General features: G+C 40.2%; 1 protein-coding gene across 1 annotated transcript in view; it reads right to left on the bottom strand.

Annotated features, from left to right (window-relative positions):
- The window catches only part of si:dkey-119m7.4 (uncharacterized protein LOC560629 homolog), a 44,779-nt gene that overhangs the window by 1,179 nt on the left and 28,957 nt on the right, over positions 1-14,643 (bottom strand). Inside the window, exons 6-9 of the mRNA XM_067418574.1 lie at positions 13,766-13,872; positions 9,511-9,722; positions 8,584-8,692; positions 2,979-3,191 (exon numbers count right to left, since the gene is read on the bottom strand). Coding sequence (XP_067274675.1) covers positions 2,979-3,191; positions 8,584-8,692; positions 9,511-9,722; positions 13,766-13,872 — 641 coding nt within the window. The remainder of the gene's footprint in view (positions 1-2,978; positions 3,192-8,583; positions 8,693-9,510; positions 9,723-13,765; positions 13,873-14,643) is intronic.

Raw genomic sequence — 14,643 nt, 5'->3', positions numbered from 1 at the left:
TAATATTTATTTTAGGGCTGCCAAAATTAATGCATTAAAAATGCATTACGCAAATTCATTTTAACGGCACTAATATTATTACCTCGCATTTTCAGTTTGATCCGTGGCATAGCTCATAGTTGGAGAAATCGAGAGCAGCCATCGACTTAAAGAATGCAGCAAACAGAAATGGGGAAAGAAATGGCTAACATTAACATTACTATTCTGAAACATTACTAGTCTAAAACACTGCTGTTATATAGCTTACATAAGCTACCATTTTTTTCTTTTTAACTTTTATTAGACTCTAGGTCTAAATAAAAGAAAAGGCCGTTTTTACATTGAGCACGTTGCTGCAGTCCAAATCAGAGCGCGACAGTTCTCAGTTTTTCCCTGCAGCGCTAGTCAACTTGATTCTGTTGAACCCTGGTGCATTTGCGTGCATCTTGCATAATCACAAACATTCACAGGGTATGATAGAAAACAGAACGCGGGTCAGAATATATTGGATGAAGATGAAGGGGGCTTTTTGTTGCATGCTTGTAGGATGAGGAGATTGCATGCGCGATGCGCGGATACACTGCAAGCTCACTCTAGCTCATATCAGAGGTAAATTGTTAACACCATCACCACTTACGTGTTTTATTGAACTACAATCAGCTAAAACGAATGTACAGGTTATTTGAACAAGAGCCCTCCTGAGTACTTGTTTCTCACACTGTTCACGTGAATCACGGCACAGTTGTGGAACCGAATTCAGAGCACCTCCTCCAGGTAGTCTCAGGTTAGGTGCCCTGGTGTGCTCTCAGGTCTTCATGAAAGCTTTCACATGACCAATTTTTCATTTGAACCGTGCCCCCATTCTGAACTAAACTGCCAGTGTAAAAACTCTTTATTTATATTTTTAGAATGAGAGAAATTCCTGCTTATTCTGAATTTTTAAGCTTAGGCCTAAAAGACATGAACAAGTTATTTGAAAAACATCTATGACTTTTGATACATGTCTAGTCTTCATGCTATTTTGGTTTCACTAATAATAAACATACATTTGCATAAAACATGCATATTTGTCCATACCCATGTTGATTAAAGTATTAAAAACTTGAAAATTATTAATTTAAGTTTAATTTAGAACTGATAAAAATGTGCAAGTTAACTCATGACAATCGTGCAATTAATTGCGATTAAATATTTGAATCGATTGAAGCTCTAATGTATTATATATAAATATTTTAGTGAAATTAGCAAATAAGTTGGCCAATTTCAATAGTCTCATTACTCATTTTATTCTCCAAAATAAAAAGATTTGGGAACATTTGGAGCTCACTTTTTTTTTGAGAAAATAAAAATGCAGAATGTGATGGGTAGGTTTAGGGGCAGGGACAGTGTAGGGGGATAGAATGTACAGTTTGTTTGGTATACTAAAATACATTATGTTGGATTAATGACGTTCACACGTGGCATACTTGAAAAAATTTTATGTGAAAGAGTAGTATGTTGAAATTCACACTATAAAATTGTTGGTGAAAAGTACTTTCATGAAGATCCTGAAGTGCACATACGACTTTATTATCCCATGAGCCTACAGGATTTGTTAATGGAAGTGACACAGTCTTGTCATGTGAGATACATCAAAGATGGAACTAGTGTTAAATGGAAGCACAATGTACAGGTTAAATTTAAAAGAATAACATCCAAAAACAAGAATGGAAATAAGCCACTGTAAAAAGTGACTGTTGTGCAGCTGAAGCTATAGTGCGTGCAGAATTATTAGGCACATTGATTTTCTGATCATATTTTTTTCCGGGCACATTTTACCAATTCCAAACTACATTAATCTTAAAAAAAAAAAAATACTATTCGTTTTGTATTTAATCATTAATAAGTGATAAATTGTACATGCAGCAAAAACATATGCTGCATGTACACTCACCTAAAGGATTATTAGGAACACCTGTTCAATTTCTCATTAATGCAAATATCTAATCAACCAATCACATGGCAGTTGCTTCAATGAATTTAGGGGTGTGGTCCTGGTCATGACAATCTCCTGAACTCCAAACTAAATATCAGAATGGGAAAGAAAGGTGATTTAAGCAATTTTGAGTGTGGCATGGTTGTTGGTCTAAGAGGGGCCGGTCTGAGTATTTCACAATCTGCTCAGTTACTGGGATTTTCACACACAAACATTTATAGGGTTTACAAAGAATGGTGTGAAAAGGGAAAAACATCCAGTATGCGGCAGTCCTGTGGGCGAGAATACCTTGTTGATGCTAGAGGTCAGAGGACAATGGGCAGACTGGGCCCTGTGAACACCATGCTAATACTGTGTGTGACCCCCTTTTGCCTTCAGAACTGCCTTAATTCTACGTGGCATTGATTCAACAAGGTTCTGAAAGCATTCTTTAGAAATCCATATCAAAAAGTGGAGCGGGTCACCTGATACACTCATAACCACGCCTTAAAGGAACACTCCACCATTTTTAGAAATGAGACTTATTCAACTTCTTTCCTACATTTAGATATGTGGGCAAACACATTTTTGTCTCAGTGCATGCATTGTTTTAGTTTGGTAGGGTCGCCGCTAATTTAGCTTAGCATAATGAAATCGCCTAATCTTAATCTGCATCGCTATTTCTACTCATTATCTCATACTTGTGAATATGCAGGCCACAGGAAGTAATTCGATGGGGTGGATCACTTGTACTCGGGACATGCTAGCTGGCAACATAGGATTCCATTTATTATACTAAACTAAGCTAGCAGCGACACTGCCAAACTAAAATAATGCATGCACTGAGACAAAAATGCATTTGCCCATATTTCTAAATGTAGGAAAGAGGTTGAATAAGCCCTTTTTCTAAAAACGGTGGTGTGTTCCTTTAAGTGACATGATCTAAAAATCACTACGTAATTGGTGATTTGAGTAAAAATCACTACATAATGAATTAAAAAATTTATATATTTGGCATAGAGCTCATGGCTTTGTGGTGTCTCACCTGACCCTGGTCCTCTCCACATCCTCTATAGTGTCTGGCAGGGGATTATTGGCCGTCTCAGGCAGAAACATAGTGAGGGCAGCACCTATGAGCGGGCACAGGCCGAATACCACCATAGGGGCGTGATGGTGGATTTCTCTCAAGAGGTAGATGATGGGTGCAATCACTCCACCTGCCCGTGCACACATCGAACCCATGCCTATGCCGTTTTGTCTGAGAAAAAGAAATTTGTGTTTCTTTAGATCACATCTCAATTGAACTTTGGAAAGTATATTCATTTATTCATTTATAAATGAAAAAAAGTATTAATTTACATGACAAAAGCGTTTTGGTTGCCTGTAAATGCACATTTTGAAATTCAACATTTTTCAAAGTGCACACTGAAAACAATAACATTATCATCTCTGTATAAAACTTTAAAAACGTGAATCTGTGAAAATGGTGACCACGTTTGAATGCAAATGTGCACAGGTGCATAGTCTTTTTTTTTATAAAATTACATTGCCAGCTACTTGTCTGGCATGCATAATTTTAGTTCGTTTCGAGGATCCGTGTGGATGGGGATCATTTTGGAAACTTTGTCATTTGTGCAGAAGAAATAAAAAGTTTTCCGTTTTCAGTACATTGTTATTGTGTAAAGACACACACACTGTAAATTCTAACAAGTTCAGTTTACTTGAAAAAAGTTTGGAAACCGATTGCCTTACTTTTGCAAAGCAAACTTAAAAAAAAAAAAGTTATTTTAATAATCAACTGAACGTAAAGAAAGCTAACACCTCTCAAGTAATTTAAGTAATAAATATACTTAATAGTAAGATTACTTAAGTAATTCCATTTAATTAACAGTGTTATATTATGTTCTGAAAACATATACTTTTATTGTCAACATAGTTTTGATCTGTCATTTTCAGCTATAGTGACTAAAAAAACTGTGCAATCGGTGTACACTTTTTCTTCAAATAAAGTGAACATTATATATATATATATATATATATATATATATATATATATATATATATATATATATATATATATATATTAGTAGTTCAACTAGCATTGAATGCACTTAACACTCAATTAAGTAAGCTTAATTGCAAGTTTTGTCAACTTAATTATATCTGTGTTTTGAGGAAGTGTGCAACCAGAATGCATTGCATCATGAGTAAATTAATTGCTTTGTTTTACTATTTTTTGTCTTTATTTTACAATTTGTCTTTTGTCAGTATAACCCCAATAATGACAGCAAACAAAATAATTGTCACAGACACGCCAGGCTCCCACGTCACCGAATCACAGCGCACACTCTCACCTGAGTGTTAACCAGTCACTGTCCGGTCTTGTTAAGAGAAAGGTACTAACCTCTTCTGCTTACCTAAAGGATTCCCTCGATGTTACCTACCCGCCTCCAGCGTTTACTACCTAGTCTCCAGTGATCTCCAGTGTCCAGCGTGTGTGTGTTCCATGTTCTCCAGCGTTCCTCTCCAGCGATCCCTCCAGCGATTTCCCCAGTGCACCCTGGGGAACAAACCTGAACTCTCATCAGCCCATCTGGACCCCGTCAAGTTTCACTCTATACTGGTTATTCAATAAACCTGATACTCACCATCTTGTTTCCGTAGACTCTGTACCCATAACAGAAGACCGGACCACAACCGTGAGCACCAGTATGAGTCACCCAGATCCCTTCCAAGAACTGGTGGTTGCTGTTCGCCGTGCCATACCATCCAGATCACCATCAACTATGCCGGCGAACACTTCCGCATCCACCAGCACCTCTTCCACGTCACCCCTGTTTGCCAGTCCCATGGCCAAGCCAGCGCCCTTCTCTGGATTGGCAGAGGATTGCAATGGATTCCTCCTGCAGTGCTCGCTGGTCCTAGAGATGCAACCGCACCTATATCCGACCGATCGTTCCCGTGTGGCGTTCATCGTATAACAACTGAGCAAAGCCTTGCTTTGGGCCGAAACCATGTATGCCCAAAATAATTCCTTTTGGACGGCCAGCCAACTCCATCCATGTGCCTTCTTCTCCTGGAAATTCAGCCCGGCGGAGGTCAACTATGACATCGGGACCAGGGAGCTACTTGCCATCAAGCTGGCCCTGGAAGAGTGGAGCTATTGGCTGGAGGGAAGACAACATCCATTCCTGGTACTTACTGATCACAAGAACCTTGAGTATTTGAGAGATGCCAAGCGACTCAACCCCCGCCAAGCTCGTTGGGCCCTCTTCTTCACCAGGTTCAACTTTTCCATCTACTATCGACCCGGTTCGAAGAATGTGAAGGCGGATGCCCTCTCGTGCCTTTTCACCTCCGAGGAACAGCCTGAGCGGTCCGAACCCATTCTGCCAGCCAAGATATTCATGAGTCCCATCACCTGGTCCGAGGAAACCCTGCCCTCCTCCAATGCCTCCGCCAACGCCCCGCCGGGCTGCCCACCAGGACTCCAGTACATCCCACGAACAGGGTGCACCCCACTTATTCACTCCGCTCACACTTCATTGGGCACTGGCCACCCCGGGGCCAATGAAACCCTCTCGTTGCTACGGGATAGCTTCTGGTGGCCCAACATGGTGGGATGTCAGGAGGTACGTAAAAGGGTGTCGGGAGTGTGCCATTTCTAAGAGTCCCCGGCACCTCCCTGCCGGTAAGCTCCTTCTGCTGCACGTTCCGAGTCGGCCATGGTCACATCTAGGAGTGGACTTCATCACTGACCTACCTGTGTCCGATGGCTATACCTGTATCCTTGTTGTTGTAGACAGATTCTCCAAGTAATGTCGGCTTATCCCCCTGAAGGGTCTGCCCACGGCCTTAGAAACCGCCGAGTTAATGTTTAATGTGATCTTTCGGTATTACGGAATACCTGAGGACATCGTGTCGGACAGATGCCCACAGTTTATCTCTCGAGTCTGGAAGGCATTCCTCTCTCCTAGGTATGACCGTAAGTCTATCGTCTGGTTACCATCCGCAGACAAACGGGCAGACAGAGTGGAAGATCCAGGAGATCGGCAGATTCCTCCGTACCTTCTGTCATGGTCACCAGAACTCCTGGAACCAGTTCCTGGGTTGGGCCGAGTACGCCCAGAACTCCCTCCAACAAGCAACCACTGGACTAACACCCTTTCAATGCGTGCTCGGTTACCAACCCCCATTATTCCCCTGGTCGGGGGAACCATTAGATGTACCAGCAGTCGACTACTGGTTCCGGGAAAGCAAGAGGGTCTGGGACTCAGCTGATCACCAACTCCAGCAAGCCCTGCGCAGGTGCAAGATGACAGCTTACCTTCGGCGTTCCAACACTCCCACCTTCCAGCCGGGACAGAAGGTATGGCTGTCCACAAGGGACATCAGATTGTGCCTGCCGTGCAGGAAGATCAGTCCCAGGTTCATCTAGCGATCCCTCCAGCGATTCCCCAGTGCACCCGAGCAAGATCAAACCCGAAACTCTCATCAGCCCATGAAGTATGACGTGACTGTGCCGAGAAACTGGTCATGGGGATGACGGATGCTGACGGTTTTTATTTTTTTAATGCTCACAACAGTAAACAAACAATAATATATATTAATAATAGCAATGAGAAACAAACAAGACTAGAAGACTGAGACGCCATTTTTTTGCGTGTTTCAGATTAAACTTGTACGAGAACATCATGAAAGCTTGAAGCTTCTTTACTCATTCACACAGATTATTAAAAGATTAGTAAAGATTAAAAATTAGCAAATTATGAGAGCATTTCTTGATGTAGTTTTTCTTTAAAAAAAGAATAATAACACAAAATATCAAAAGACATGCGATTCCTCAAAGAAGAAGAGGAACAAGAAGATGAAGACAAGCAAGATAAACAAAAAAGTGACAAAACGTGCTTCTTTCTGTCAGAACATTATTATTTGAAATTAAAAGTTTATTTAAAAATAATAATAAAAAGAGTCATAAATCTGTTTGGAATTAAGTTGTTTTCAAATAAATATTTCTGAGAGATACCAGGTTGTGTACTTTTTATTGTACTTGACTACATGAAACTACATGAAACAAGAGGGGAACAAGCACCATTTTAATTTACATTTATTCATAATTTGTTAATTTTCCTGATAGTGTTACGGTGCTGATCATTACTGAGTGTTTGGAAGACTGCTCGACGAGTTCCCTTCTCCTGCTTCCTGTTGTTGTGCACCAGCGGTGTGTGTGCAAAGCTGCTGGACTGCTCTTTAGTGTAAAATCCTAGTGGGGATTACCAGTTGTTAGCCGTATAGGCTGGTAAATGTGAATTGTCCTTACCCGTGCAGATCCTTTGTCAGTGGGACACCGTCTTTTTGTTTAAGTACTATTTTCTCCTGTTTTTCCCATTAGCATAGAGGTAAGACTATGTGTGTCTTTTGTTATCTCCTTTCCAGGGAAGATCTTTAAAAATAGATGCCCTCTTTTGTTTGTTATTTTGGCCTTACTCACTGATAGCAACCGCCTTGTAGGTGGTTTGATTAAGTAATAAACAAAACTGCTCTTTTTTTTTTTTTTTTTTTCTTCCTTTTTTTTTTTTTGTGATTCTAGGAGCAGGAGACGGGACTCCAGGCGACACGTCTCAGTTGTTGTTCTGTGTGTTACGACCGAAAGGGGTGTTTGTGGAGGGAGATCGTAACAATAGTTACATCTTCATTCCCCAATTATTAGATATTGTTCCCATATACTGTACCTTCATGTACTTACTTTAGTTACACTATAATTACTGAAAGTTATGCTGTAAATTTATGCAGAAGCGTTACCAATTAGTCACTATAACCACTGTAATTTTGAGCAAAGCAGTAAGCTTCACATTGATCCATGGGGACTCTAACTTTAATTAGTGTACTTTATATAAGAAGCTTTCAATAATATGGACATATTTATAGACAATCTGTTCAAAGCCAAGTAAAAGCATCACAGATGTAATCTTAAGACATATTTCACACAGCAGTCAAGTAACTGCAACAACTGTTGTCTGTATAACTATAAAACTACAAAAGTATTTATTTTGATATTTAGCCATAAATTATAATGTTGGGTTACAATTTTGATAGCCCACTATAGACATTCTAATGGCTATAACCTCCTGAACCTCTAATTGTAGTCATAAACCGTTTACATTATTGTTAGCATAAAAACAATAATTTGGAATAAATTGTGGAATAAATTGTATGAGTCAAATCATCTCTGGTTATCTTTTTAGTAGAACTGGTAGTTTTATTATGAGTTACGGCCAATAAAAAAGTGTTATCGGCTTAAACCAAGAGGGTTTGCTGATCTTAGATGGTTTAAGCTTGTCTAGTTGGCTTAGATGGTTTAAGCTTTTCTAGTTGGTCTTACATGGTTTAAGCTTGTCTAATTGGTCTCTCATCTTGGCCAAGCAGGTGTTTCTTATTAATCAGGTGAAAATTACCTGTTGGAATGCCATCAAAACAGACCTAAGTTTGCCAAACTTGGAGACGAAATAACAATCTTAGGCTGTCTTACTGGTAACTCACTTCAATCTGCATTAACTACAGAAGGTTTTCAAAAAATTTATGTTTATTTTATTATTTTATTTTTTAAATATAAAGTTATCCCACTTTATGAAACACTTGCCCTTGCTTACCTGATGACTGTTGGGAAAACCTCTGCTGAGTAAATGTACACAATGGATAATGATGCAGTGATGCCAAACTTGCCCACCATGGCAAGTACAGTGCGAATAATGGACAGATCTATGAGGACAGAAATTATAGATGGATGAGTTTTGTTATGAAATAAATCTTGTTTCACAACACCTGATTGCCTGGAGGGGAATATTTTCCACACTAATCTTCATTCCTTATTTCAATTATTGTATCACTTTTTTTCCCATAGTATTGAGTTAAATAAACAGCTTGCGTAAGTCCAGGTTTTTAAATGTGGCCCAGAATTCTCCACACTTCTGCCCGATCAACGTTGGCATGATAACTAAGGAGCTATGACATCATTACATCAAATGGGGCCTTTGGTCTATTTATTGGAGGGAGTTATTATAATGTATCAAGTAAAACCTATGGTAACTTGTGCACACTGCATTGCATGCCAACATCTGTAGTATTTTTTTTATTTTATTTTTTCAGAACACCGGCAAGGAACCACACACTGTAGAAAAAGGACCTTCTTAAATTTTATATTTTGTTAATTTCTAGATACAATATCTGTGATCTAGATCTCAGTATCTGTGATCTAGATACAATCTAGATACAATAAGGGCATTAGGAAACAATAACATGCTCCTCCTTAATTTTCTACCAAGAGTGTGCCGGAATCAGTGCTCAATCTTTAACTGTTTCTACAACAGAAAAGATGGTTCTGGGCTGGGAAAAGGGGCTCTGCGTTGGCCTATAAATCCTGGAATTTTTAGAAAAATGTAGTCCTGGTATAGAATGATGCAAAATAAATATAACTGGCACAAAATTATATCAATTATAACAACTAGTGAAAAAAGGGTCATTTAGAGTCCAAGTGATTTTATCGCTCTAGTTAAGGAAATGTTTGGTTTTTCACCTACCATCTGGAATGAATATGGTTAGAAGGCAGGCCAGGCCACCTACTGCCAAGAATGCTAACTGGGATATCCTGCGTGAGCGGTTTAGGGTGAAGAGAGTAATGGTACGTGCTGGCATCTCAACCAAGCCAAAGATCATTTGTGTCAGGTAGATATTCATACCAAAGTCTGAAATATTGAGTGACAGTCCATAGTACACCAGGACATTCACAAACCTGTAACAAACAAAATCAGCATTAAAATCAAATACTACAATCTTGTGAAGCAGAAAACAGGATAATTCCTGTTATGAAGCACACCTCTGTAAGTTTTAAAAATGAATAAGGGAATGACCCTAATTTAGAACTATAGCAGGTTATTATTATTGTTATTATTAATAATAATAATAATAATAATAATATAAAACAGAACTAGACACATGCAAAACTTAGGGAAATGAGAGCCACAGCAGGAAATGCTAGAATAAATTACAAAATAAATTAGTACTAAATGAGTGTTTTGATATGAGGTTTTCTCTATATATATTTATTTATTTATAGTTAAATGTGCATTAATTTTCTTTCATTTTCAATGAAATTTTCCACAACACTGGTTCCCTTTCAGTCAGTCACTTTCGACTGGAACTGACCGACGTATTGGGATCATTTTCAGAGACCAATCTACTTCAAGTACTTTAAAATGAGCAGGTATAAATAAGGAAGTGGAAGCACCGCATCTTTGCTTTCTGCTTCGAATTTCTTACGAAGAATGTTACTAGAAGTCTGTCTTTGGAGTTGACCTCTCTGGATCTAGTGTGGGTGATATAGCACGTTCAGCGGTTGTCATGACACGTTTGATGAACAAATAGCTGTTTTCACAGCTCAGAGCTCAGCTTTTTTCAAAATATCATTTAAACAAATGAACAAACAAGGGAACATGACTCACGAGCATATTCAAGCAAAAGCCAGTATATATTAGTTCTCGGCTAATGTCCGTCCTGTGTGACTCGTGTGTTTTGAATAATGACGCACACTAATCCTCTCTTCTCACCATCAATAGTAGACATGCCCCTTACCTGCTGATTGGCTACAAGTTTTTTATTGCACTCTGCCTAAGTCCGTTTTGTAAAACTGTTTTGAAATAACACTTACCCCACATTTAAACCATGTGTTTCTGGATGCGGTTGTTTTCTGTCGTTGTTTTCACAGAATCCAGAAACACACAGTTTAAAGGTGGGGTAAGTGTTATTTCAAAACTTTTTTACAAAACGGACTCGGGCAGAGTGCAATAACAGACTTGTAGCCAATCACTAGGTAAGGGGCGTGTCTACTATTGATTCACAAAATGTGTCCCACAAGTAAGATACTATACTTCTAATATATGCTTGTTTCCTCTTTTCATGATCTACATAACCCTTATCCGGTCATAATTGTAATATGTCGTTAGCTGGACTATTGAGCTTGTGTATTATTGAGTTGTTTATGAGAACGATTTGTGTGTTGTGATCGCTATAAATCTAATCTGGTCATAATTGTAATATGCTCATTAATTTGACTGTCGGCTCATGTTCTACCGAGTTGTTCATGAGAACGGTTTTGTTTTTGTGATGGATATTCATTTTTTCATTGAATATTTCACCTGGATTAGTAACACGCAGATTCTGCCATAGTCGTTGCCTGGGTTACGTATGTATGGGGTGAAGCTATCAAAATAAGGCTGAGACCCTTTTTGGGGGTAGGGGCGTGTTTGTTTTGGTGATTTGAAATAACAACAATGGTTACCAGAAAGCACTTACCCCACCTTTAAATGACATTTTGAAAAAAGACGCATCTCTGATGTAGATAAAGGGGCCACAAAGCAAACAAGCATGTTGATTGGCATACTGACCACAAGTAGGGTATAAGTTAACCTCATGAAATCGTTTAAATGTGAAAGTAAGAATGAATTGCATTCCCTGCTAAAAACAAGCATTCTACTGGCTATAAAATAGTGTTGTGCACCTTCTTATCAAATTACACATCACTATGAATGATCATGTCACAAATGATAGGGAAACCCGCACAGCAATGATTAACTTCTTCTCCATTTTGCTTGGGAACTAATGTGGTCGGAACCAAAGTTTACAGGACTGTGTTCTCTGGATTTATCTCAAGCGGAGCACTTCTACATTCCAATTGATTGCTGCTGGTTGCCACCAAACTGCGTCATGGCTCATTACCATAAAGTTTACCGGATTTCAACTCACCTTGACTCGCAAATCATCTATGACGTACCACTCTCACTATAGCTTTTCTGTAAGGGCTTGAATGTTCAGCGTGCCATGTCCTGACATAGGACCTCTTCGGAGCCACACAGGCAGACCTGTTTGCCTCTCCGGACTCAATCCATTGCCAGTTGTACTATCCTTTGACTGGGGGCACCCTCATCACGGATGCACAGGTGCACAGCTGGCCTCGGGACCTGCACAAGTATGCGTTTACCCCAGTGAGCCTTCTCGCACAGACATTGTGCAAAATCAGGGAGGATGAGGAGCAGTTCTCGTTAGTTGCGCCCAACTGGCCAAACTGGACATGGTTCTCCGAACTCGCGACAGCCCCTCCCTGGACCGTTCCTCTGAGGAAGGACCTACTTTCTCAAGGATGGGGAACTCTATGGCACCTGCATCCAGACCTCTGGAAACTCCATGTCTGGTCCCTAGACAGGACGCGGAGGTACTAAGTGGCCTGCCACAAGCTTTTGTAAACACCCTTACTTTTGATAGAGCTCGCTCTACAACATGGGTGGGGAATGTTGATCATGGAGGTGTCCTGAAGAGTTTAGCTCCAACCCTAATCAAACACACCTGAAGCTAATCAAGGTCTTCAGGATTACTGAAGATACAGGCAGGTGAGTGTTTTTTTCAGGGTGGGAGCTAAACTCTGCCAGAGAATGGCCCTCCAGGATCAAAATTCCCCACCCTTGCTCTACGAGGCCCCTCTATCCATTGAAGTGGAACCTGTTCATTGTACTGGATAGTGAATGCTATCATCTTGGCCTATTAGTCCCAAGACGTGCCTTGCCCTTTTGGGTTGTGAGTGCACTCAACTAGGAGTGTGGCTTCCTCCTGGGCACTGGCTCAATGCCCCTCGCTGACAGATATATGTAGTGCTGCAGGCTGGGTGACACCTAACATGTTTACTAGATTCTTTAGCCTCTGTGCAGAGCCTCTTGCAACGACATTCCCACCCCCTGTGCTGGATATATGTGTTTATTGACACCAGTTGTGTTCCCCAGAAATGGCTAACTTTGTTGAGCTCCTCTGTCACATCTCGGCAACAGACGTTGTGGCCGTCTGTCACCAGGCTTACACCCGTATGCATGTGGAACGTGTGTGTAGGCTGGGTATCCATATGTAGCGGTTCCTATGACAACTCCATATGTGTATTCCTTTGTCTTTCCCTTGACAGAGCCGACTCTGTAATCTCTGGTGTCGATCTTTCTCCCCTGGGACCAGGATGGACTGTGCCATACGTTGCACTACCCTGCTAGGTTAGTCCTTATGTGTATCTGCCACCTCTCCTTCCATAGAAGGAGCTCCGCAGCGTTCCATGTCTCTAGATGGGTATGCTATCCCAGCGTTATCCTATAGTTACACTGAGTGGGTCTTGCAGAACAGCAGTGACAGACCTTCTCTGCTTAGAGCCCTGACTTCCCGCTTAAGCAGATGGACGGTCCAGGGAGCTCAAGCGCTGGAAGGGCCAGATTCATTGGTCAGTTGAAAGGACTGAAAAGGGAATGTCTGGGTTACGTATGTAACCCTCATTCCCTACGTACGTCCCGTCGCCAAAGGTGCTGTACCTCCAGTGAATGAAAGAGTCACTAGTTCAGATCCTCAGTGGAAAAGCAAAGATGGAGTGCTTCCACTTCCTTATTTATAGGCAGGCTAAGGGGAGGAGCATGAAATGCGCATGCCAATGTTCATTGGCTAATTTTAAAACACTTAAAGTAGATTGGTCTCTGAAAACGGTCCACAATTTGTCTCAGTTCCCTACTTCAGGGACGAGGGTTACATACGCAACCCAGACATTATTGTCCTTAGTGTGAATGGGCCTTTACTCTTGTATCACTCATTTTCTAAATAACTGCAAAATTAGCTGCACATTCATGCTTGATTTGCCTTTTTCTTTCATTTTTTACATTAAGAATTTTAGACCTAAACTTTCATGCAGTCCAACTGAAAAATTATTAATTCTTAACCCATTTTAAATTGGGTTGTTTACAGTTAACTGTGCACTTTTACCACAAGTAGAAGAGAATAAGAGACTGTTTCCTCATCCTGGGTGTTCGGACTAGATCAATGACAGTGTACTTCCTCAGGTCTTGCACTTTCTTGCAGTTTTTAGGGCTCTGAAAAACAAAACAACCCAATTTTAACTTTAAGTATGTTAAGCTACATAAATACATAGTTCACATTGGAGACAAGTTAGAGTATATCATTCAGTGCAAATGCAAATACAACTTCATAGCACTGCTGAAAAAATTTATGTCTTGGCGTAATAGTGTTTTATAATAACTAATTAGTTGTCCAAGATGACTATGAACTAGTCCAAAATTGTTTTGGTGGCAAGCGAGAGTTGGCAAGAGAGTCAACCATTTAAACCAGAGGATTTAAATCAATGAGCAGATAGCACTTTTATAGGAAAGTTAATCCAAAAACTCAGTCATGAGTATTGGGATTGGAAAAACTTAAAGGCTCTTCTGGACACACTGGACAAGAAGTGGTACACCTTGTTATGGCTACAAAAACTCACAGGTTTTGCACACCAGACGTGACATTCAACATTTCCATTCTCAAATGGAAATCGAATCGGTCTACAGGTAAAATTTTCTGCTTAAACCCTGCCCCTTTCTTACAATTGAATGCAAACTCAGATTCAGATTTGCCTACATACTTTCACTCTGAAGTATATCTGTCACAGACTGGAAGAAAATATCTGTTGCTATTTGCTAATCCACTTTCAGTGTTGATCCCAGAAATTGACATAAAATTGCTAGATTGCCTTTTGCATGAACGCATACACGAGATGGGGACCTATTAACATTGCCAGGATCAGTTCCGGAACGTGTACTTTGTGAACAAAAGGCAGGACCAATTCCATAAGGTGTGTGCTGTAGTGA

This window comes from Pseudorasbora parva, chromosome 15 (assembly GCF_024679245.1).
Source record: "Pseudorasbora parva isolate DD20220531a chromosome 15, ASM2467924v1, whole genome shotgun sequence".
In the NCBI taxonomy this organism is placed as follows: Eukaryota; Metazoa; Chordata; class Actinopteri; order Cypriniformes; family Gobionidae; genus Pseudorasbora; species Pseudorasbora parva.
This window is presented reverse-complemented; position numbering and strand designations above follow the sequence as displayed.